The sequence below is a fragment of the Lindgomyces ingoldianus genome, assembly GCF_010093535.1.
Source record: "Lindgomyces ingoldianus strain ATCC 200398 unplaced genomic scaffold BDR25scaffold_11, whole genome shotgun sequence".
NCBI lineage: Eukaryota > Fungi > Ascomycota > Dothideomycetes > Pleosporales > Lindgomycetaceae > Lindgomyces > Lindgomyces ingoldianus.
Window position 1 is genome coordinate 1,195,513 of NW_022985172.1, and position 20,335 is coordinate 1,215,847.

At 49.8% G+C, this 20,335-nt stretch overlaps 10 protein-coding genes across 10 annotated transcripts; 6 read left to right on the forward strand and 4 right to left on the reverse strand.

The window, feature by feature from the left end:
* Window positions 1-410: 410 nt before the first annotated feature.
* On the reverse strand, window positions 411-2,863 carry BDR25DRAFT_392898 (ATP-dependent RNA helicase-like protein MAK5; the record flags this gene model as incomplete). The annotated part of the gene is made up of 2 exons (XM_033698233.1): window positions 411-2,760; window positions 2,823-2,863. The coding sequence occupies 2 exons, from the start codon at window positions 2,861-2,863 to the stop codon at window positions 411-413; spliced, it is 2,391 nt and encodes a 796-aa protein (XP_033549389.1).
* A 49-nt stretch (window positions 2,864-2,912) lies between these two features.
* On the forward strand, window positions 2,913-4,500 carry BDR25DRAFT_15256 (uridine-2'-O--methyltransferas-like protein TRM7). The gene is made up of 2 exons (XM_033683918.1): window positions 2,913-4,270; window positions 4,325-4,500. The coding sequence occupies exon 1, from the start codon at window positions 3,042-3,044 to the stop codon at window positions 4,200-4,202; it is 1,161 nt and encodes a 386-aa protein (XP_033549390.1). The 5' UTR covers window positions 2,913-3,041; the 3' UTR covers window positions 4,203-4,270; window positions 4,325-4,500.
* Window positions 4,501-5,062: 562 nt separating this feature from the next.
* BDR25DRAFT_15262 (uncharacterized protein) lies at window positions 5,063-5,913 on the forward strand. Its single transcript, XM_033683919.1, has 4 exons — window positions 5,063-5,330; window positions 5,383-5,535; window positions 5,599-5,759; window positions 5,817-5,913. The coding sequence occupies exons 1-3, from the start codon at window positions 5,168-5,170 to the stop codon at window positions 5,685-5,687; spliced, it is 405 nt and encodes a 134-aa protein (XP_033549391.1). The 5' UTR covers window positions 5,063-5,167; the 3' UTR covers window positions 5,688-5,759; window positions 5,817-5,913.
* A 915-nt stretch (window positions 5,914-6,828) lies between these two features.
* BDR25DRAFT_366539 (uncharacterized protein) lies at window positions 6,829-8,046 on the forward strand (the record flags this gene model as incomplete). The annotated part of the gene is made up of 3 exons (XM_033696961.1): window positions 6,829-7,021; window positions 7,326-7,424; window positions 7,477-8,046. 3 exons carry the CDS (start codon window positions 6,829-6,831, stop codon window positions 7,887-7,889), a joined length of 705 nt encoding a protein of 234 aa, XP_033549392.1. The 3' UTR covers window positions 7,890-8,046.
* Window positions 8,047-8,764: 718 nt separating this feature from the next.
* BDR25DRAFT_15274 (uncharacterized protein) lies at window positions 8,765-9,401 on the forward strand. The gene has a single exon (XM_033683922.1). The coding sequence runs from the start codon at window positions 8,796-8,798 to the stop codon at window positions 9,297-9,299; it is 504 nt and encodes a 167-aa protein (XP_033549393.1). The 5' UTR covers window positions 8,765-8,795; the 3' UTR covers window positions 9,300-9,401.
* A 40-nt stretch (window positions 9,402-9,441) lies between these two features.
* BDR25DRAFT_333341 (GPI transamidase component GPI16 precursor) lies at window positions 9,442-11,751 on the reverse strand. Its single transcript, XM_033692829.1, has 2 exons — window positions 11,357-11,751; window positions 9,442-11,306 (listed from the first exon to the last, which is right to left on the reverse strand). The coding sequence occupies exons 1-2, from the start codon at window positions 11,707-11,709 to the stop codon at window positions 9,905-9,907; spliced, it is 1,755 nt and encodes a 584-aa protein (XP_033549394.1). The 5' UTR covers window positions 11,710-11,751; the 3' UTR covers window positions 9,442-9,904.
* A 121-nt stretch (window positions 11,752-11,872) lies between these two features.
* Window positions 11,873-13,323, forward strand: BDR25DRAFT_302690 (LUC7-domain-containing protein). The gene is made up of 4 exons (XM_033689849.1): window positions 11,873-11,994; window positions 12,045-12,382; window positions 12,438-13,115; window positions 13,172-13,323. Exons 1-3 carry the CDS (start codon window positions 11,964-11,966, stop codon window positions 12,927-12,929), a joined length of 861 nt encoding a protein of 286 aa, XP_033549395.1. The 5' UTR covers window positions 11,873-11,963; the 3' UTR covers window positions 12,930-13,115; window positions 13,172-13,323.
* Window positions 13,324-13,597: 274 nt separating this feature from the next.
* Window positions 13,598-14,982, reverse strand: BDR25DRAFT_353596 (uncharacterized protein; the record flags this gene model as incomplete). Its single annotated transcript, XM_033695192.1, has 9 exons — window positions 13,598-13,692; window positions 13,743-13,765; window positions 13,834-13,910; window positions 13,971-14,104; window positions 14,136-14,414; window positions 14,489-14,533; window positions 14,577-14,668; window positions 14,718-14,884; window positions 14,914-14,982. 9 exons carry the CDS (start codon window positions 14,980-14,982, stop codon window positions 13,598-13,600), a joined length of 981 nt encoding a protein of 326 aa, XP_033549396.1.
* A 607-nt stretch (window positions 14,983-15,589) lies between these two features.
* On the forward strand, window positions 15,590-18,254 carry BDR25DRAFT_333343 (ATP-binding cassette transporter-like protein). Its single transcript, XM_033692830.1, has 5 exons — window positions 15,590-16,154; window positions 16,211-16,238; window positions 16,292-16,504; window positions 16,587-16,845; window positions 16,898-18,254. The coding sequence occupies exons 1-5, from the start codon at window positions 15,980-15,982 to the stop codon at window positions 18,104-18,106; spliced, it is 1,884 nt and encodes a 627-aa protein (XP_033549397.1). The 5' UTR covers window positions 15,590-15,979; the 3' UTR covers window positions 18,107-18,254.
* On the reverse strand, window positions 18,185-20,053 carry BDR25DRAFT_258975 (Fe-containing alcohol dehydrogenase). Its single transcript, XM_033686560.1, has 2 exons — window positions 19,409-20,053; window positions 18,185-19,309 (listed from the first exon to the last, which is right to left on the reverse strand). Exons 1-2 carry the CDS (start codon window positions 19,932-19,934, stop codon window positions 18,357-18,359), a joined length of 1,479 nt encoding a protein of 492 aa, XP_033549398.1. The 5' UTR covers window positions 19,935-20,053; the 3' UTR covers window positions 18,185-18,356.
* Between the last annotated feature and the right edge of the window lie 282 nt (window positions 20,054-20,335).

The window sequence follows — 20,335 nt, forward strand, 5'->3', positions numbered from 1 at the left end:
TTAAAAAAGCCTATACTTAATAGCTTTAAAAAAGTTTAGGGTGTATAGTAATAAAAAAAAAAGTAAAAAAGCAGGTGTAAGCTAAAGTAAGTAAGCTATCTTAAAGGTGCTATAAATAGTGTAATTAGACTAGGCATAATACATAAATATGTAAGTAAGAAGTAAAAGTAGTATCTAAATAATATTCTAGGCTGTACTGTACTATATAGTGCTAGAGCGGGTTGTTATAGGCTATAATAGAGTTTGTTAGGGTGGGGTCTTGGCAAAAGTGAGCGACTCGGGTGTGTGAGCAACTCGCCCGTGAAGTACGTTAGTGTCACATGGAGACATCAAACCCGGAGCAAATCCAACCCCAGGCAGACAACACAGCAGGCCAAGTATCGTTAAGCTTATAGGGATAGGTACTAGAGCTATGCCTCAAATCCAAGCCCATCCACCGTTCCAAGAAATTCTGCATTTCCTTCGCCATTCAGTAGTGCATCCATATCGACACCACCCCCCGTCAAATACTTGGCACTGACGCCAACGTTCACTCGCTGACTTAGGAGCGCTTTCAGTTCTGCTCTCAAGGCTTGCATCTCTCCTTTGCTCGTTGCACCAGCTTCATTCTGCTTCTTCTTTCGACCGCTTCCGCGACCTTGACGTCCTGGGGCTTCAGCCTCGAATGTATCACTGTTATAGTCTACACCCAAATCTTCTGCAGCAGCACTGAGCCAGGCGTCTTCGGAGTGTATCTTTTCTTTTGCAATGACTGCATCGGCAAGTTTCTTGGCTAATGTTGCGCGGGGTTTACAGCGCGACACAATGCGCCGATCAAGGTCGAGCGTTCGAATGAAGTAGGCAGTGTTCTTTGATTTTACAGTCTGTTGAGGTCGTGCGTGTACCTTCGCCACCAGTCTTCTAACGCCGGCAACCTCCTCGGGGGCGCATATTAGGACGCTAATTCCTGAAGCCTTTGCGCGTGCAGTTCGTCCTGAACGATGCACGTACGTGTCTGCCGCACGAGGAAGATGGTAATGCACGATCAGATCTACGCCAGGAATATCTAAACCCCGTGCAGCAACGTCTGTGGCGACGAGTATAGACCCAGGTTGGGTAGTGAATCGCTCAACGGACCGAAGCCGGGACTTTTGCGGCATCTGTGAATGTAGCGGGTGAGCCACAAGGTTCAGGTTCTGAAGGAACGGAGTGACGCGACGAACGGCCGAGATGGAGTTTGTGAAAATGAGCGAACGTTTCTTTGGGTGAAACAATAGGAGAGCGTAGAGATAAAGATCTTTCTCGGTTCCTGCGCATTCAATCAACCCCTCCTTGAGCCTAGATGCCATCTGCGATGAAGGATTGGCGTCGATGAATTTTGGCTTCCCCTCTAAAAATCGAACCTTTTTGAGAAGATACTCCATAGACTCTTGCTTATTCAGGAGATCGCCGCCTTTAGCAGCTTTGCCCACGAGTTTTTGCTGCAAACCCTTATAAAAGGTTGCGGAGAATACCAGTGTCTGACGCTGAAGCTCTGGGGTTTGGTCAGGGTTGGAATCACCTCCCCCTTTTTCCTCATCGCAGTCTAATATTTTGAGAATTTTTCCAAGCTCTTTGTAGTGACCTTCACTTAATAAGCGGTCTGCTTCATCCACGACCAGAAATTGGATTTGTTTGAAGGATTTGACAAGCCCTTGGCCACTACTTATGACTTCCCACAATCTCCCAGGAGTACCAACAACAACATCAGCATTTTCGAGTTGTCGACGTTGCTTTTGGACGGATAGTCCGCCGGTAACGGCAGCTATCGACGGTGCATTAAAGTCGCTGCCTGAGCAGAGGGCTGTCAAGTGAGCCGTTAGCTGATGTGCTAGCTCTCGAGTGGGCGAGATGATCAGGGCGAGAGGTGTAAGGCGTTCGGCCTGCGAGGAAGCCAGGAACCGTTCGAGAATAGGTATACCAAAAGCGAGGGTCTTTCCTGAGCCTGTTGAAGCTTTGCCAACGACGTCATGTCCAGAAAGTATTTCTGGAATCGCGGAGGACTGTATCAAAGTTGGCTGAGAGAATCTCAGTCGTGCCAGGGAACGCAACGTTTCCGAAGACAATCCAAGATTACCCCAAGCCGACACATCCACTTCGTCCACGTCGTCGTCCCCACTCAAAGGCTGGTCGGCCAGGATATCGAACGCGCCTTTCCTATTTACACTTGTTTTACCATGGTCCTGTTTCTTCTTCTGCTTCTGCCGTTTCTTCATCTTCCGCTCTGCAGCCTTCATGGTCCGCAAGGAATTCTCGGACAAGTCCTGGGCATCTTTCTCGTCCAAATACTCCTTGATCGCGCCCCCCTCCTTATCGCTGAAGCCCATCCATGAACCTTCATCGCTAAATCCATCCTCAGGCTCGTGTAGGACAGCAGCTCCACTATGAGACTGACCAGCGTCTTTCTTCTTCAAGCTGTCTAGCGTCGAGCTTTCAAAGGATATTGTTCCAGTTATTGCGTCTCTTACGACAGCTACATCTTCAATTTCTTCCAGTCCATAGAATCCTTCAAAGTCCTCCAAGCGATCTGGCATGGCAACTTCCTCCCATTGTAGGTCGTCTAGCTTGACCTTGCATCGTTTCGACGCTGCCTTTGTGGGGACAGTGGAGGACTGCGCGCTTTGATCAAGCTTCTGACGTTTGCGAGCCTTTATGGCTGCTATTTTTGGCGGTAGGCCGCGCTTCATGGTAGAACGGTGGCTGTCGGGGTGAAGAGGAAGCAAAATTGAAATTTTGAGATTGCTCAGCCGTCGGCGGAATTAGCACCGCCAACGGGTAAAATCGCTCGCACCAGAATGAGGCACGTGACTCTTTCAACAGTATCCCCCCGTAAGTATTCGAGCATTATAGCAGTGTGTAAGGAGTTTAGAAGCTTGTATACTACCGCTGCAAAAGCTTGATGACGTTCTTGAATTTCCGAGGCGGTGCGTTGTGTGCCTGTGTAGTGCCAAGCTTTGTCCCTCTATTTTCGCCTGCCCTTGACACGGCCTCTTCTCCAGGACCATCTATCAACTCTGGCTCCAATGGGAAAGTCTTCAAAGGACAAGCGAGACGCTTACTACAGGCTCGCAAAAGAGGAGGGGTGGCGCGCCCGCAGTGCCTACAAACTTCTCCAGCTCGATGAAGAATTCGGCCTGTTTGAAGGCGTTACGCGCGTGGTAGATCTCTGCGCGGCTCCCGGCAGCTGGAGCCAAGTCCTTTCCCGTGTTTTGGTCAAAGGAGAGAAATTCAGCCGAGCAGGGTGGGAAGAGAAGCAAAAGGAGACGAAGCAATATGTCCTCGGCCATGCTTTCCAAGAGGATCTAGCCGGAACTAAAGAAGGCGGGAACTTGAAAAGCCAAGAGGAGGAGCGAAAGACACGAGAGAGTGTCCGTATTGTTTCAATTGACCTACAACCCATGAGCCCTCTTGAAGGGGTCACCACCTTACGAGCTGATATCACGCATCCATCCACCATTCCTCTACTTCTCAAGGCATTGGATCCCGATACATTCGACCCAAAGGTCACTTCCGCCTGCCATCCAGTTGATCTTGTAATTTCTGATGGTGCGCCGGATGTCACCGGTCTCCATGACCTGGATATCTATGTTCAGAGCCAGCTGCTCTGGGCGGCTCTTAACTTGGCCCTTTGCGTCCTGAAGCCTGGTGGGAAATTCGTTGCAAAGATATTTAGAGGAAAGGATGTAGATCTTTTGTTTGCACAGCTCAAGATCATGTTCTGTACGGTGCGAGTGGCAAAGCCACGGAGCAGCAGAGCAAGTAGCGTTGAAGCTTTCGTCGTCTGTGTGGGGTTCCACCCACCACATCGTTTCTCCGCAAGTCTGGACAACCCATTAGGTGCCAGAGCACAACTACCCTCGGACGAACAGACTGCCAACGAAAAGACGAAGCCATCGAGGAAGGTCAGGGATGATGGCGCCATTGAGCTAGACCTTGATTCTGACGAGGAAGACGAACACGATGTGGAAGAAGGCAGAGGACGCTGGATCGCCCCTTTCTTGGCCTGCGGAGACCTTTCAGCTTACGATTCCGATGCGACATATCATCTTCCCAAAGACCGAATTAGTCTTGATCCAGTGCAGCCTCCAACAGCTCCTCCGTATAAGCGCGCACTAGAGATGAGGAAGTTGGCAGGTGGTGCATACGGAAAGACAAAAGGCCAGGAATGTCAGGGCCCTACTTGAATCTCCTCCAAAAGCCACAAACCTAGGAAGTTGTTCTTGTGAGAGAACCCTCTGTACCACTTTCAATTGTGAGCTACTCCTCTATTGTTCCCTGGTAAACAGCGGATCTCACTCTTCCCTAGATAGAGCTGTTTGTGATGGCAAATCTTCCAGATAGTTCTGATGATTTGCGCAAAGTTCAGGACGAGTGCTCCTATATCGGTATCTCATCCTCCTGACCTCAAAAAGCCTTCACGGAGAAATTCCTGTCCAGACTCGCCAGCCAGGATCTCATTCGTCAATTGCATCAGCCACTGTCATTAGCCATTTCAGACATTCCAGACCCATTCACACCCTACAAAGTTCTCGGAATGGTCTTCTGCACGCCTTCTTGTCATGCAAGGCTGATATGGTAGAGGTTCTAGCCCAGCCTTGCGATAACCCATCGTTTTCGTGCACGATTGGGGCAAACTTACTCTATTAGGCATTCCTTTGTCGCTCTAGTTTTCTTGTCTTGGCTTAGTATCCTCAGGTGAGATCATTCTTGAACGTGCGACAGACTCATGATCCAAGAACTCGCGACCTTGCGTAACCCTGTCTGCCAGCGCCACCAAAATGGAATTTCCTCAGCTCGCGTTCCCTTTCCCTACGAAGTCTCGTCGGACGACTTTCTCCTCGTCAAAGTGGCTGGACAATATTGTGGCTTGCGAACTCATTGGTCGGCTTCAGCATTCACTTGCATGTCTCACGTTCCTCCATCCTATACACAAACCTGATTGGTGAATTGTACCGGCTCCAGATTTGCTTCACCAGCACACATTTCTGAACACTTCGGTATTACCCTTCAGAGAAGATTGAAAAACGTGCTTCTTCAGCCTCAATCATGATGTTGCGGCTTTATAAGCCTGCATCCCGATCAATCTGGCTGCTCAGCCTTGAGTCCTAAACGTTGCGATACTGTGACCACAATATAGCGGACTACCAAAATGAATACCTTGATCCCATGTATTGGCCTCTCACTCCTATCCACCATTGACTTAGTGTATGGAGTTCCCAGTCCTGTGGACCCAACGATCACACCTGCCCCCTTACTTCCAAGGGCCGTAGATAGCCTCGTTGGATATTACTTGAACAATTCAGTATCATCATGTAAGAACCCTCAAGCTACATGGTTTCTAAGTTCCGGGACCTGACTAGATAGATGAACCGTTGTATTGTCTTGGTTCTAGTGGACCCTCGACTTGGTCTACGACTTCGACATGGGGGTACTGCTGTCCTGAGACTGGAGTATGCTCCCAGTTTGTGACATCTTGCAGCGGCAAATTTGCGGTGAGAACAAACGGGGTAAAAGTTAATTGGTGAGTTCACGTGCCTGTTTATCTGTTGTTGAAGAAAGCGTAGATGTTGATATTTGCACAAATTATAGCAATACGGACGGTGGGGCTGATTGCAACACCGATTTCGTGTTTGCGACTCTGGGCGACTCGTATCCAACTTTTTGGGTAGGATGTGTTGATGCCGGCCAGACCCAAGGGAGCTACTTTCGGACGGAGCCTCGTCGTACAACTTCGAAACCATGTGAGCGAAGCGCTCCCACTTGATACATGTGCATCTTGCTAACATACAATCTAATAGCGGAATCGTCGAAGCCATCCCCCTCATCTTCAAGGACAACTACCACGACATCCACAAACCCAAGTCCTACTCCCTCCTCGAATCCACCTCCCGGCCCAAACAAGGCAACATACGCTGGTGTAGCCATTGGTGCTGTTGCCGCTCTTGCTATCATTGGTTTCATCATCTACTTCATTATTTCAAGACGACGTAAAAATAATCCTTCCCCTGGTGCGGGTTTCAATTATGCAGCACCACTGCCACCGCAACCAGGTCAGCCCGAAGCAATGAATCCACCCATGAGTCCACAACCCGGTGCTCTATACAGTCCTCCGATGAGCCCGCCGCCGCCAATGAGTCCACCCCCGCAAGACGCTGCATGGCCGGCAGATCACAAGACTCCTGCATATACAACAAATGGGTATGTAATGCAAGAGTCTAGCTACAAGTCTCCGTCGGTTGCGGCTGCGTATATGGCGCCAGATCCGTCTGTCCCAGGATCTTCGGAATTACCCGCCCAACAAGTCGCCCAGCAGAGGGTAATGCCGGAGTTAGCCTGACGGATCAGGCCGACTAGTATCTTGACTTGACTGCAGCTCTAGAATGTTCTTATCGGCTGTCGCTTGCTTCCAAACCCTGCCGTTTAAAGAATGGGGAGTTTATGTGATATCACTGTCTGTTTTATCCTCGTTATTGAGGTCTCTTTAGTTTCGTCTTTGATTCTTTAGAATTGGGCTCTCTCATGTTGTTGATCGCGCATGTGTTTGTTTTTCTCGTGATTTAGTGACCATTGGGTGTTGAATCGCTTAACTTCTGCAGCTCGACGACAACCCCCTCCTTCCCCTCTAAATTACTCCACAAAGTGACTTGGCACCGGGATAATTATCTAGTTGATAGCCAAGATCTGCCATCCGGAATTATGACAGATGCCCGAAACCCCTATTGAGGGATGGTGGTGTGGCTGTATAATCCCAATTTTTTTATATGGTGTATTCGCTGGGCTAAAATGCTACTTGACTGAGTTCGCTCCTTCATGACGCTCCTCGAATCTGCCAACATGAACACATTCCTTACTACAGTTTCACTCTCGGCATTATTCTCAGCGGGCTTTGTGGATTCGGTGCTAAATCCTGCTGATCCGACAATTACCGCTGTCGCTATACTCCCAAGAGACGTCAGCGACCCATACTTCATTGGATACTATCTGAATTCTACAGATGGTAAATGTGCGTAGTCCGAAGCATCTCTAAAACTTCTGTCTAACTTTGTCTGCAGACTCTTCTTCAGGTTGCGCGGCCCCATACACATGGTCTGTTTAGCAGTCATGGGGCTATTGTTGTCCTGATGCCAAATGCTTCGACTACATGACCGTCTGTGGTGGTCCAAGCAATCAATATGCCATTCGCTATGGGGCCAGTACTGGATCGTACATTAGCACATGGTATGCATGCGCAGTTCGTCGCCTTTGAGATGCTAATTCGAAGTTTAGTGGGGGGAAGTGTAATACTGATTATATCTACCCAACTCCAGGTGCTTTAACCTCTTTGCGATGGGTTGGGTGTGTCCCAAATGCCGCAGGGACGACATCATATTTCCTGACGAAACCTGTAGACCCAGTTACCTCGAGCTGTAAGTCATTTGTGTTTCCGCTACGTTAGACTTCCGCTAATGAATCCCTCAGTTTCAGGTCCCTCCTTGCCCTCGACAAAGCCTACACCAAACCCAACCCCAAGTTCTGGCCCAATATCCTCTCCTAGCCCGGGTCCGAGCCCGGGTCCCGCATCCTCAAGCCCTAACAAAGCTATTTATGCAGGCATCGTAATTGGAGCCGGAGCCATCCTCGCCATCATTGGCTTCATCATTTACACCATCATGACAAAGCATCGAAAGAAGGAGGAGAGCGTGAAGAAGCCTACCAGTTTCGAGGATGCGCCTCTAGAACAACCAATGTCTGGCCCTGTAGAGATTATGGGGACTCCAATAGATCCACCTTTCGCTGGTCCGGTTGAGATTGGGGGGACTCCAGTAATTCCCCGAACGCGCAGACGACTCCTCGGCCGTACGATTACAAAGTACCCGAGTACGCTGCGATGAGGTAGGAACCAATGTCTACTATTCTTAGAGTTACCAAGTTGGGGGCCACTCCTAGAATGGCGTAGGGTCTAGGCGTATGCTTCATGACTGGCTATATTCCGAGGAGGTGGTGTCCCCAAGTCTTCATGCCGCCGGCTATGGCGACTCTGACTCAAATACAAGGGGTTGCATTAAGGGATGATGAGTTCGACATGGTAAATCATAGTTCGGGGACGTGGCTAGGGTTAGGAAGTGTTTAAGAGGATTTATCTCTTTTCACAACATCTCTCTACCTGTTACTATATTCCTAAGAATAAATCTGATAATCTGTGGCAATAGTTTATAAGAATCTTGACTACACCGTTAAAACATGGAAGAGTTTCTCAGTATTGGCCGCTATATCTACTATCTTGGATTGTTAGAGTAATCTAAGAGGAACGAGTACTGTATTCTTATCATCTAATGTGAAACATGGGAAGACGATAATTAAGAAACGATATTTGCCTCCTATTCATTTTTTGCTTGATTTTAGCAAGTCAAACGGATCATTCAGATTAACTCTATCCTGGCTGTGTTCCATGCTGTTGGATAATATGGTATAATGGTTGAACTCGTTACGCAGTATGAAAATATTAGTGGATGGAGAGACATATCTTTCTCACCACGCAACTTTTGGTTTTGTGATTCTGGTGAGGAAAGGCATGACAAGCGAACTGCATGTGCTTCGACCTTCCAAAATCTAAGCATCCGCAAGCCACAAAAACTCAGCCTTGCAAATAACCCCGGTCCAGACCCGCTCAAATACGAGTGACATGTCCATGGCGCGGAAACCTCAGCCGCAAAGTCCGGGCGACCTGATCTCGCTGCGGATTTCTAAAAGCAACGTTTCTCTGCTCTGAATAGTGACCTGATGAGCTCCTTCTTCACATGCCACTGCACCCAACATCCCTGCGCAAACCCTTCCTCGCATGCATTTGCATAGAGCTTCGAATGTTTAAGATGAGAGAACTCAACGTGCTCATAATATCCTCGCTCTTATCTCTCGGCTTCGCAGATACCTTTTCCCCATCTTCTATTGACTTTTCGCCGCTCGTCACACCGCAGGCTGTGCTGCCACGACAGGAAACCCAAGACTCACGCTTCATCGGCTTCTACCTCCCCACAGGAACACTTTCCTGTAACGCGAATTTCTTTTACACAACTGCAGTGTTTTTCGTGCGCAGTACCAGCTCCACAATCGCGACATGTTTACCCAACGAACAGAAAACAGATGTGCGAGGTGCAGAGTGGTGGGTGGATTGCACGCATCGGATTAATGGAACGAGGGCAGAGACATTGTACGCCTTTAATATTTCCCCTAGTTGTTTGACTATATTCCAGCATATTTGCACTTATCATGGAACATTGTCAGGACGGGTTTGCCCACGCTAGGATTAGGGCGAACGTTCATAGCATACAATTTTCAGTCCTGAGATACTCCAATCCAACCCCCACGTTAGATAATGGAATGTAGTACAGTACAGTATGCACTGACAAGTAGTTACTTTTTAGCACGCAATCGAATTGCGCAACAGGTACGATATTCAAGTCCCTAGGTGATACGGAACCAACATACTATTTCATTCCCTCCTCTGGGATGCCGACAACCTTGTACCGCAGCCAGCCCAGCGTCATCTCTGCTACCACGACATCCAATCCAAGTTCTTCCTCGTCAAGAAAGGGTGCGAGTGCGACGGTCATTGGAGTTTCAGTCGGTGGAGGTATTGCGCTGATTGGTATCGTTGTTGTCATATGTGTGTGGGTTTTGAGACACAAGAAGAGAAGGCGCGAGCAGGAACGCGTAGAGAGACGGCAGATTGACGCGTTAAGTCCGGCAGCTGTGGTTCCGCTTGTGCCTGTGGTGCATTATTACAAATGACAGCATTTCCAAGTATCCGCATTATCAAGGGTTTTCACAAGAAGACGGTGGCTAGGGAAGCGAGAGTGCTGGGGGGTATATTTTGTCATGATTTTGCATTCGTCGACCACTAGACCTTCTAACCGGTCGTAAATTTCGCCCGAAGCCTGGTTATCCTGCCTCGAAGAACCCCTTGCAACCCCCCGGCACCCATTGTTTGAACTTCATCAGCGCCAACGAACCTTCTCACGAGCAGATTGAAAATATTGCCAAAGCCCAACGCCATCACGGTACTCGTGAGAATGATGACGTTGTAAGGCATACTGAAATCCGGGGTCGGCAAAGGAAGCAGTAAGGACGTTGTTCGGACATAAACGCCTTGCTTTCCTGAAGAGCCGGGGGAAAGGAGCCGGATAACAGCGGGAGCAACATCGAAGCCACGGTTTGCGTCCGGCGGGTATTCCGTATATCTTAAAATCGCTTTCTCGAAATCGTAGGTCAGAGTGAGGGTTGACGCGGGAGGGATAGCCATGCAGAGTTCGAGGTGGGTCCCACGGTGACGATCCACGGCTGGTCGGTAGTAGGTTTCTTTGATAGGATTTGAGGGCGAGGTATCGACACGGGCTTGAAGCGTGTGCAGGTATGGCTTCATGAACCAAGGGAGTGACTCGAGATAGACGAACTCGACAGAATCGGTGAAGGACGGGTTGCGGATTACAGCCTGGATGCTGCCACGTTCTTGGCCGTGACCGTTGATGGAACGGGCGGCAAAAAGTGGAGGGCTTGCAAGGACGAGGCCAGTAGTCATTTGTTGTTCAGGAAGGTCGATGTCGAAATCGGCACCTGTTGGGAGCTTATAGCATCGCACTGTGTCCGAAGCAAGCCGGGTTTCGACATATTGCCCGGTTGTGTTGGCCTGTATAATCCTTTCAGGAGGCGTGTTGATGCAAACCGTTTTGGCGCCTTCTCCATCTTCATCGGTCAGGGGGCAGGCTCCTTTCAAAGATCTGCCAAATATGTCTGTGAGATTCCATGGCGGTTCTGCGGATTTATCCAGGGGATAGCATGTGTCTTCTGCATTATAATGCTTCGAGGTGTCGCAAGCGATTTCCTCGATCGGGAGAGGTCGGGGAATGGGGTTGTCCCGCGGGCGCTTCGATCTGTCAATATCCAGCACCATGTCCACTGTCTGCTCCATTTCCAACACACAATGCGTCCCATCCTGTCCGCATATGGGCCGCACGTCAATTGCCATGGTTTGCCACGAAGCATCGAATAGCTTGTGACCATCCAGCAGACTGGATATGCCTGCCTTGCCCTTGCAAGGGAGCAGCTTCAGGAAAGGCGTCAGGTTCTCCGTACACACGACTTCGTGTGGAAGCGTTCCATGCAATAAGTGTAGACTGGACGAGTTATGGTGGTCTCCTTCGGGCTGGAATGACATGACTGGTCGGATAGTCTTGGTAGCATCTATGAAGTTCAAGGAGGCGCAGAAAAGGCCTGAGAGAGCATTGGTGAGGGTTAGCCATCGCGCAAAGGCCCTGTGACACACGTTAGCCACTGCTCTGGACAGGAGTCGATGCTTACGCACTCTTCCTCACTCAGTGCTTCCAGCCACGCCCATAATTCCACTCCCGTGCCTCCTTCGCGCGCGCCATCCCAGGGCTGCTGTCCCCAGCTCTCAGCATCCCACCGCCCTAAGCTGAAGCGCAGATGCAGTTCCTTGGTTCCCGCATGCTGCAAGATCTGGCCCAACGACCGCGGGAAGTATCTGAAGTGTTGCTGGTCAAAAGAGGCCGAGGACTCGTTGCTGCGGAAATTGAACGAGGCAAGAAGGGCAGATCGGGGAAGGGGGCGGAGGAGGAGGCGCTCGTAGTAGTCTGAAGCTGCAGAGGCGAAGGCTATGAGGTAATTGAAGAAGAGTAAGGGGAGAAAAGAACGCATCGCGGCATTGCAGCCACGCCCGAGAGCTGGAGAGGAAATAAGTTGCAGGCTTGTGATTTTCCTGCCACCCTGTCCGCGACGTAACTCTCACGTGCTGACTCAGGGCTTGGCGCATCCTTTTCAGAAGCGCGACGGGCTCACCTCGATTTCTTCGTCGCAACACCACACCACAACGTCGGGGAGAGCGCATCAGCTCTTGATAATCATTGCGCGTGTCAGCTTACAAGTAAAGACATAGTGCGACAACAACCACGATGGCGGCGGCGGATATGCGCAAGCTGCTTGGCATGTACCTCTTCCTCCCCAGCGACCTTGCTGGCTAACCTCTTCTACAGAGCAGCTCATGGGCCAGCAGGCCATGTCTGCCGGGCCCCGCGCACCCCAAATCGAAATCACCGATCCCAAGGCATGTCACTCCTACATCGTTGGGAACTGCCCCCACGATCTGTTCACCAATACCAGACAAGACTTTGGTCCGTGTCCCAAGTTGCACAGCGAAGCTTTGAAGCTCGAGTATCAAGATGCTTCACCTGAGCAGAAGCGCGAGTGGGGCTTCGAGTTCGACTATCTTCAGGACATGCAGAGGCACGTGTTTGAGTGTGATCGCCGCATTGACACTGCGCAACGAAGGCTCGAGAAGACGCCAGATGAGATTCGACAGACCAACCAATTAGTGAGTATAGTATCCGTCTGCTTAACATATGGAGATAATACTCATATAGGCACAGCTGAAACAAATCAACGAACTGACCAAAACCATCGAGAATGGTATGCTTGAAGTTCAAATCCTCGGTGAAGTCGGCCAGGTTAATCGGGCTGTATCCGAGTTCTTCATTGTTCGCCAGAAGAAGCAGGAGAAAGAGGACAGGGAGCGGGATTTGAAATCACTTGCCGACACCGGAGGGCCGTCAGGTCACCAGAAGTTGCAGGTCTGCGATGTGTGCGGCGCATATCTCAGTCGGCTGGACAATGATCGGCGATTGGCAGATCATTTCTATGGCAAGATGCATCTCGGATACGCGCAGATGCGCAAGTCGTACAATCAACTGAAGCATGAGGTGCAGGGTCGTCGCCCACCACGAAGACACGCCGATGGTCCACGGAACGACTTCGAGCCGAATGGCTACCGCGGACCTGGAGGAGGCCATGGAAGTGGTGGATGGGGTGGCCGGGGCGCACGTCGTGGTGGTCGTGGTGGTCCCCGCCGAGGAGGCTGGTGAAGTTTCTTGCATCTGAGGAGCAAAGGAGTTCAGGTGTGTCGTATAATTCGTCCGCTTCCCAAAGGTTCGGCTTACCTCTAGCATTTCAAAAGGAAAAGCCTAGGCTTGGTTGGTTCTCTATATAGCGAGCAGGTTTCGGGGATGGATGCTTCTTGGGGGCATGGGCATACACCCTATCCAATCACAGTACGCCTTCTTCAAAATGCGGCAGCACCACCCCATTCTCTAACAGAATTGACCAGGTGGTTGTATACCTAGTAATCGATCAATGAAGACTCTAGCATGCTGACCCGCAGCTTCATCTCGGTATGTATTTTCTTACGGACTACTTGCTACATCCTCAGGTATCTAATAAGTATCTACTACTACAATTTTTGCACATGCACTAAGCTCCACTGATCTTTCCCTCGAAGCGCTACGGGGAGGTACAATGGTAATATGGCTGATTGTCTCTTTCCCTCCCTTTGTTTGTATGACCCACGCATATCTATTTGTTCAAACTCGTGGTAGTTATTTTCGTTAGAATCGTGCAGGAGACCTAAGTATAACATCTCTTTTCTGCTGATTTGATCATCCACTTCGTCATTAAGAGCCGCCAGCACATTTCCTTCCCTTCCGCATGCCGTCTTGACGCACAATGTTGTTCCACAATGACAGATGCGTCGTCATTAATAAGCACGCCATTGTCGCCTTCGTTCAGAAGAGAAGTGGGCGGAGTGGCAGCAAGGGATGTCATTCAGTAAATTCAAGAATGTGCCATCGTCTCAACCCCAAGTTCGTGTTTCGTTCGCCCTTGCTGATAGTCTAATTGACCGTTTATTTTCCCTGCGATGTTCCTCCCAAGAGATGTCAGACCATCCTCTGTATACATATTCAGCAGCGTCACCTTCAAGCCTTAGAGCACCGAGCCCAATCTCGCAACACAAGTATAAGCGCCAAATCTAGCGCTGGGTCTCTATCTAGCCAGACTGGGAACACCAACTATTGTCGAACCGACGCATTCCTATTTCTCTGAATTTCCTTGCAAAGTGCTTCACACACATCAAACCAGTTGAAAGCACCAATCAAGATGGTCAGACTGTAGAGAACCAGCAAGACATCCTTACACTTGGGGCCCGTGTTTACATGACCAATATTACTCTCGCCAATAACAGCTACAGCCTTGTCATTGGCATCTGGAACAGCGATAACTGAATTGCAGCAGACAACTTTCAATGAAAATCGCGTCAGAGTCGTGTTCCTCTTCCCAGTTGGCTTGTGGATTTGGCCAACTGTATTCTGTAGAGATATCCGAGACGTTTCCAGAGATCCCGACACCCGATTCCCAAGTTAGGTACACGGATGGGGTATTCTTTTCAGAGGGGTTAGGCACTGAAGACCTGGGGATTACGGGACCAGTTAAGTCAGGCGATTGGAGTTGTTGATACCGAATTTTAGCGAGGAGAGGGCATAAGCAGCGGGCTGATGGGACTTGCATATCTCGTTCTTGCGAATCATGCGAGAGTTTTGAATTATACTTCTATCGTCTTCACTTTTTAAGTTACTTCTTCGAGTCCCACTTTCCACCCCATCCCCCAATTCTCTTAGATTAATGAAGATGTGAACTCACTTCAAGTTACAGACTCGTTTTCCTCGCACTTAGCAGACCAATTTCCGACAAACTATTTAACAGCAATGCTCTTGCTCTCAGAGGGAACCCAGCGATTGAACACGATTCAGAGTTTGCACCCGTGCCCATGCTTTTGATCATCTCGGAAAATTTATGCTTTTTGCTCTAACCCTGTGGACGGATTCGTCATAAATGGACCCCCCGGGTCTGTCTCGGGGGTCCTCGTACCCGGTCCGCAAGCCATCGCGGAAGACAGGCCTGAGCGAATTTCAGTGCTGAGGTGATTGAGACGGTTACCGATAACGGGACGACGTTGATGTGCCGCCCCGATTCTGCTCCCAATTACCTCGCCTCTCAATTTTTTACTCCTGCGACATATAGCCGGTAGAGTAATCCGGGTGCGGCGGATTGTGAAGCGAAAACCCCGAGGTTGTTAATCATCATTAGTGGTAAGGCTTTGCAAATCCGCTAGATATGATGAGTATTGCGAGTATGAGATGATTTGATGGAGATACATGCATCGTTGCTGATCAACAACAGGGACAAGGGGTGCAGTACGAGGAGATAACTTTCTGGAAAATGTGCATGTTTTTGGTGTCGGGCGAATGAAACTGGGGTTGTGGGAAGGCAGGAATATTGACGTCAACGAGCGTTTTGTGTATGTCAGGCGGTTAGCATATAGGCCAATTTTCTCCGCCATATATCCTCTTCTGGACGCATCGTGCGGTACTGCTGTGCTTGAGTTTCATCAACCACTCAGGCTGATGCACGAAACCTAAGGTGCATCCACGGCCTCGGAACCCCCGAGATTTTGAACATCACTTCATTTGAATCTCTTAGGTTTCAAAGATTCACGGTAAGGCTGCGACGAAATTGGAACAAAACTCTAAAAATGCCTAAAAGTGGCACGATGCATGCATTTTACAAGGATGCTCAGGTTGCCACGATGAGTGTTGAGGTCGCCGAAGTAGGCAGAGGTCCGTGCACCACATGATTTCGGCGATGTGACTCTGGTCTGCACTTCGACGTCGTTCCCTATCATCCAGTCAGCTGAAATGTGTAGCGAGCCAAAGCCTATTACCGTAATACAGGCGAGGTTGCGCGCGCGAGCTTGTCCGTTTTGTGAAGGTTCCCCCGCCTGAGCTGAGGGTGGGCTCGGCGTGGTAGGAGATGGTGGTCACCGCTTACCAAAAGCTTCGCCTTTTCGACAGCTGCGCTTCGTGGCGCCCTGTGGAGTAACGATGGAAGGCAGGGGCCAGTATGCGGGACCTTGGACCCGGTTGCTGGGTAGAAGAAGGGTTTCTTTCCTTCTTATTTTTTCTCTTGAAGGTTTATAACAGCTCTGGTTCCTGTCTTTTCTTTCGACTAGAGATTTTATTGGGTATTTTAATCCATTTCCACGTCTGTTTCTTATTCCTGTTGTCTGGGTTGGATATTCACGATGTCGGCAAGAGTGTCAGTCGACGTTGAGAAAGACGCTGGAGGCGACTATGCCCATCTTACAAACACGGCCATTCGCAGCTTTGGCTGGGAGAACGTCACGGTTACCGTGAAAGATCGAAGTACGAAGCAGCCAAAGGACATTCTTTCCGGTGTCAATGGCATTGTCAAAGCTGGTGCGACTGAATCTCAGATTCTGTTATGTTGTTGCCAACCTAATGATATGATACAGGTGAAATGCTAGCTCTGATGGGACCTAGGTACGACAGTGCCTCCATTTCCTCTTGAACGCCCCAGCTAATGGTCTAATCAGTGGTTCCGGAAAGACAACATTGCTGAACGTCCTAGCGCATCGTGAAGCAACCCCCCACGCCACTGTCCAGCAATCCTTATACATCAATGGCACCAAAACTTCGCTCAAGGACTTCCGCAAAATCAGCTCCTACGTCGAGCAAGAAGACGCTCTTGTCGGCTCCTTGACCGTTCGCGAAACCCTCTACTTTGCTGCGAAGCTCTCTCTGCCAAGGTAAGTTCCCTCATCTGGATCTACTATTTGATGTTACCTTCGCCCCTCAATGCATCATTGCAAGGCTGACCACCCATTACAGCTCCGTGACCAAAACTGAAAGAATTGCCAGAATCGACGCCCTCCTTGCCGCTTTTGGATTACAAGGACAGGCCGACTCGTTAATTGGGACGCCGATTCGAAAGGGTGTTAGTGGAGGACAGAAGAGGAGGGTTAGTGTGGCGGGCCAGTTGATCACGAGCCCAAAGATTCTGTTTCTGGATGAGCCGACCAGTGGACTGGACTCTGCAGCTAGCTTTGAGGTTATGAATTTTGTGCAGAGTATTGCGAGGAAGTATAAGGTGAGTCGTAAGCGAATTATGATAGTAGGCACATGTTGACTTTTGCTTCTAGATTATCGTCATCGCCTCCATCCACCAGCCTTCCACCACCACGTTCGAGCTCTTCGACAAGCTCCTCCTCCTCTCTCGCGGGAAAGTCGCTTACAATGGCTCTATTGCCGATGTCAAGGACTACTTTTCAACCTTAGGCTTCAACATGCCTCTATACATGAACCCCGCCGAATACATAATTCAGCTCGTCAACACCGACTTCTCTAAAGACCAGACCAAAGCCACATCGCAGCTTTCCACCATCCAGGACTCATGGTCGAAATCCCAAGATGCAGCCACCATGGTCCACAGCATTGAGACCGAAGTCTCTGGCAGCCCCATTGGTGTAAACTCTGACTTGGGGCACGGCGCCGCGGCAAACCCTTTCCTCGTACCCTTCACCCTGATCCACCGCTCCTTCATCAAGAGCTACCGTGACATCGTCGCCTACGGAATCCGGATCGCAATGTACATGGGTCTCGCCATCATGATGGGAACCGTCTGGCTCCGCCTCTCAACCGACCAATCCAATATCCAATCCTTCACCAACGCCATATTCTTCGGCGGTGCATTCATGTCCTTCATGGCTGTCGCCTACATCCCCGCCTTCCTAGAAGACCTCTCGCTCTACCACAAAGAACGGCTGAATGGCCTCTACGGCCCCACCGCCTTCATGATCTCGAACTTCATTATCGGCCTCCCCTTCCTCTTCGTCATCTCCCTCCTCTTCTCCATCATCGCATACTGGCTCGGCAATTTCCGCCCTAGCGCCGAAGGCTTCTGGGTCTGGGTCATGTGGCTATTCCTCGATCTAATCGCCGCTGAATCCCTAGTCGTACTGCTATCATCACTCATACCGATTTTCGTCGTCGCGCTCGCTGCAACGGCATTCGCTAACGGGCTCTGGATGAGCGTGAATGGATTCATGGTGCAACCTGAAACCTTGAATGTTTTCTGGCGCTATGTATTCCACTATATCGACTACCAAGCCTATGTTTTCCGCGGAATGATGGTCAATGAGTTTGGGAAGAGGACGTATACGTGCGGAAGCGATTGTCATTGCATGTACCCTTCGAAATTGGAGGCAGAGTGTAAGATTGATGGGAAAGCGGTACTGGCGTCGTATGGATACGATACGGGGAATATTTCCAAGTATGTGGGGTATATGTTGGTGATAATTTTAGGATATAGGTTGTTGGGATGGTTGGTTATGTATTTGAGGAAGCAGTAAGAACAAATGAGCAGATACGCTTTAAGGATACCTAGGTTGGGGGTTTCAACTAGAATAGATAGATACTTAATACTTTTCAATATCCTCATATACAGTTCAAAGCTTCGAAGCGCGTATACCAAGCTTCGCTGCTAAGCCCAAAAATAATCACCCGTAAGATATATACATTCCAAATTCTTTCTATCCTCCTTCTCCATCTTTATGTGCACTTTTATTTCAAGATGGACCCCCTCCCTACCACTTTCCTCACCTAATACTCCATAGCTTCCTCAAACAACCCCCGTAACTGCTCCCTCTCGGCATCGACATTCTGAATCTCCAAATTCGGCGCCAACATCAGAACTCTAGCCTGAGGGATCGTGCCTTCAACTAAAGCATCAATATGCTCCCTCCTAAACCCCAGGTGTTTCAATCCTCTCGGTTGATCTCCCAACTTAATCAAAAACTCTGCCAACGCCTCTCCCAGAACTTCACCTGCATTCTCCTTCTTAACTTGCGAGATATCGACTCCAAAGCATTCCGCTGCAGCTAGATGTCGCTCCGGATTCGACGCACCCGTGAATCTGAAAACCGCAGGTGCCGTCACGGCGACGGAGACCCCATGTGGGATGATGTCTTTCTCGACTTGGTATCCCGGGTGCTTGTACCCCGGATTCTGACCGGAGATGGGATACGACATTCCGTGGCAGAGATGCACACCTGCATTTCCAAACCCGACGCCGGCGAGCGTGGCGGCGAGGAGCATTTGCGATTGCGCTTCGTGGTCTTCGGGGTCTTTAACTGCGCGGGGTAGATATTTGACCGTATCCCGTAGCGCTTTCAGCGAGAAGATATCCGAAATGGGGTTTGCGCCCTGGTACGCGGGCCTGTTAATCGGATTCGTTGGTCTAGGGACTCTTTCATAAAATGGAATTGCAGTCCAAGATTCCAGTGAGTGGCAGAGGACGTCGAGGCCGGAGGAGGCGTGGACGGCGGAAGGCATGGTGCGGGTGTTGATGGGATCTACAATTCCGAGCGTAGGCTTGAGATTACGATGTGCGATGCCAGTCTTTGCGCGTTTTTCGACAAGGTCGAAGATGGCAGTTCCGGTGGTTTCGGAGCCCGTCCCTGCAGTTGTGGGGACGGCGATTAGAGGCATGAGTTTGTGGGTTATGGGGAGGCCTTTTCCGAGTGGGGCGTTGACGAAGTCGAGGAATTCGGCGTCTATTACATATAAGTTAATGATTATATATAATTCTCCTTTACGTGCCGTAATGCGAGTCTTATACTTCGGACGGGGATAAGTAGAAGCTGAGTCTTTACCAGGAAACGTCGTATACAAATTCATCAGCTTAGCCGTATCAATCACACTCCCCCCTCCCACCGCCAAAAATGCATCCGGACGATACGGTTTCGCAAAATCAATCGCCTCTCTTATACTACTATCCTTAGGTTCAACCATTACCTTATCAAAAACCTCAAACGGAACTCCTTCCCGCTCCAACCCCTGCACAACTTGCCTCATAGCATCTAACTTCTTCACATTCCCGTCCGTGACAACCATAACGCGTTTCGAACCGAGATTTTTAAAATCCATGCCGACTTCTTTGGTGCAACCAGGGCCAAATCGAATACTTGAAGCAGCCATTTCGAAGGCGTATTCTTTTTGCTGGGAGATATCGATTGGGGTTGCGAGATGGCGTTTCGCTTGCTGGACTGTAGTAGGACCATGATGGTGGTGCGTGGGGTTTGAGTGGCAGGGACAGGAGGGGGGATGGGTGAATTGGACGGTGCGGAGGAGGCTGAGGGCGCGGGCTGCGCGGGTGGGGGATACTCGGATTGCTGCCATTGCTCAGAACTTCAATGTGGTTCAAAGGACGGAGCTACAGGCGTCAACCAAGGTTGGTAATGGAGAATAAAGAGTCTGGGGGCAGATATTGAAGGTCATAGTCCGGTGCATACTTCATGGCAATGTAGAATGCGGAGAAGAACCTTGAGCTTTCCGATCCCGAGGTTCGATGCAAGGCACTGACTTGGCGCGGTAGTCTTGAAACGGTAAGCCGAGAGTTGAATGTGGGGTCAACATCCAGGGGTGAATGGAAGTTTGTTGAATGTCTTTAGGCATGGCGAGAATATATAAACAGGTAGAGCTTAGTTTAGGGAGTGGATGAGGAACAGATAATAATTTATCCTCAGTAATGATCAACTTCCCTGTATTCTGGGCGTGCGTCTCGAAGTCAATAGATAGAA

Bases quoted from the DNA above. Each gene is read 5' to 3' on its own strand.
- BDR25DRAFT_15256 (XM_033683918.1), top strand. From the start codon at position 3,042: ATGGGAAAGTCTTCAAAGGACAAGCGAGACGCTTACTACAGGCTCGCA.
- BDR25DRAFT_15262 (XM_033683919.1), top strand. From the start codon at position 5,168: ATGAATACCTTGATCCCATGTATTGGCCTCTCACTCCTATCCACCATT. The intron at 5,331-5,382 runs GTAAGAACCCTC...CTGACTAGATAG, and splicing joins GAACAATTCAGTATCATCAT to ATGAACCGTTGTATTGTCTT. The intron at 5,536-5,598 runs ATTGGTGAGTTC...TGATATTTGCAC, and splicing joins AACAAACGGGGTAAAAGTTA to AAATTATAGCAATACGGACG.
- BDR25DRAFT_15274 (XM_033683922.1), top strand. From the start codon at position 8,796: ATGCCACTGCACCCAACATCCCTGCGCAAACCCTTCCTCGCATGCATT.
- BDR25DRAFT_333341 (XM_033692829.1), bottom strand. From the start codon at position 11,709: ATGCGTTCTTTTCTCCCCTTACTCTTCTTCAATTACCTCATAGCCTTC. The intron at 11,307-11,356 runs GTGCGTAAGCAT...CGTGTGTCACAG, and splicing joins GAAGCACTGAGTGAGGAAGA to GGCCTTTGCGCGATGGCTAA.
- BDR25DRAFT_302690 (XM_033689849.1), top strand. From the start codon at position 11,964: ATGGCGGCGGCGGATATGCGCAAGCTGCTTG. The intron at 11,995-12,044 runs GCATGTACCTCT...CCTCTTCTACAG, and splicing joins GGATATGCGCAAGCTGCTTG to AGCAGCTCATGGGCCAGCAG. The intron at 12,383-12,437 runs GTGAGTATAGTA...ATATAGGCACAG, and splicing joins TTCGACAGACCAACCAATTA to CTGAAACAAATCAACGAACT.
- BDR25DRAFT_333343 (XM_033692830.1), top strand. From the start codon at position 15,980: ATGTCGGCAAGAGTGTCAGTCGACGTTGAGAAAGACGCTGGAGGCGAC. The intron at 16,505-16,586 runs GTAAGTTCCCTC...CACCCATTACAG, and splicing joins GCGAAGCTCTCTCTGCCAAG to CTCCGTGACCAAAACTGAAA. The intron at 16,846-16,897 runs GTGAGTCGTAAG...TTTTGCTTCTAG, and splicing joins GTATTGCGAGGAAGTATAAG to ATTATCGTCATCGCCTCCAT.
- BDR25DRAFT_258975 (XM_033686560.1), bottom strand. From the start codon at position 19,934: ATGGCAGCAATCCGAGTATCCCCCACCCGCGCAGCCCGCGCCCTCAGC. The intron at 19,310-19,408 runs GTAAAGACTCAG...TATATGTAATAG, and splicing joins TTTGTATACGACGTTTCCTG to ACGCCGAATTCCTCGACTTC.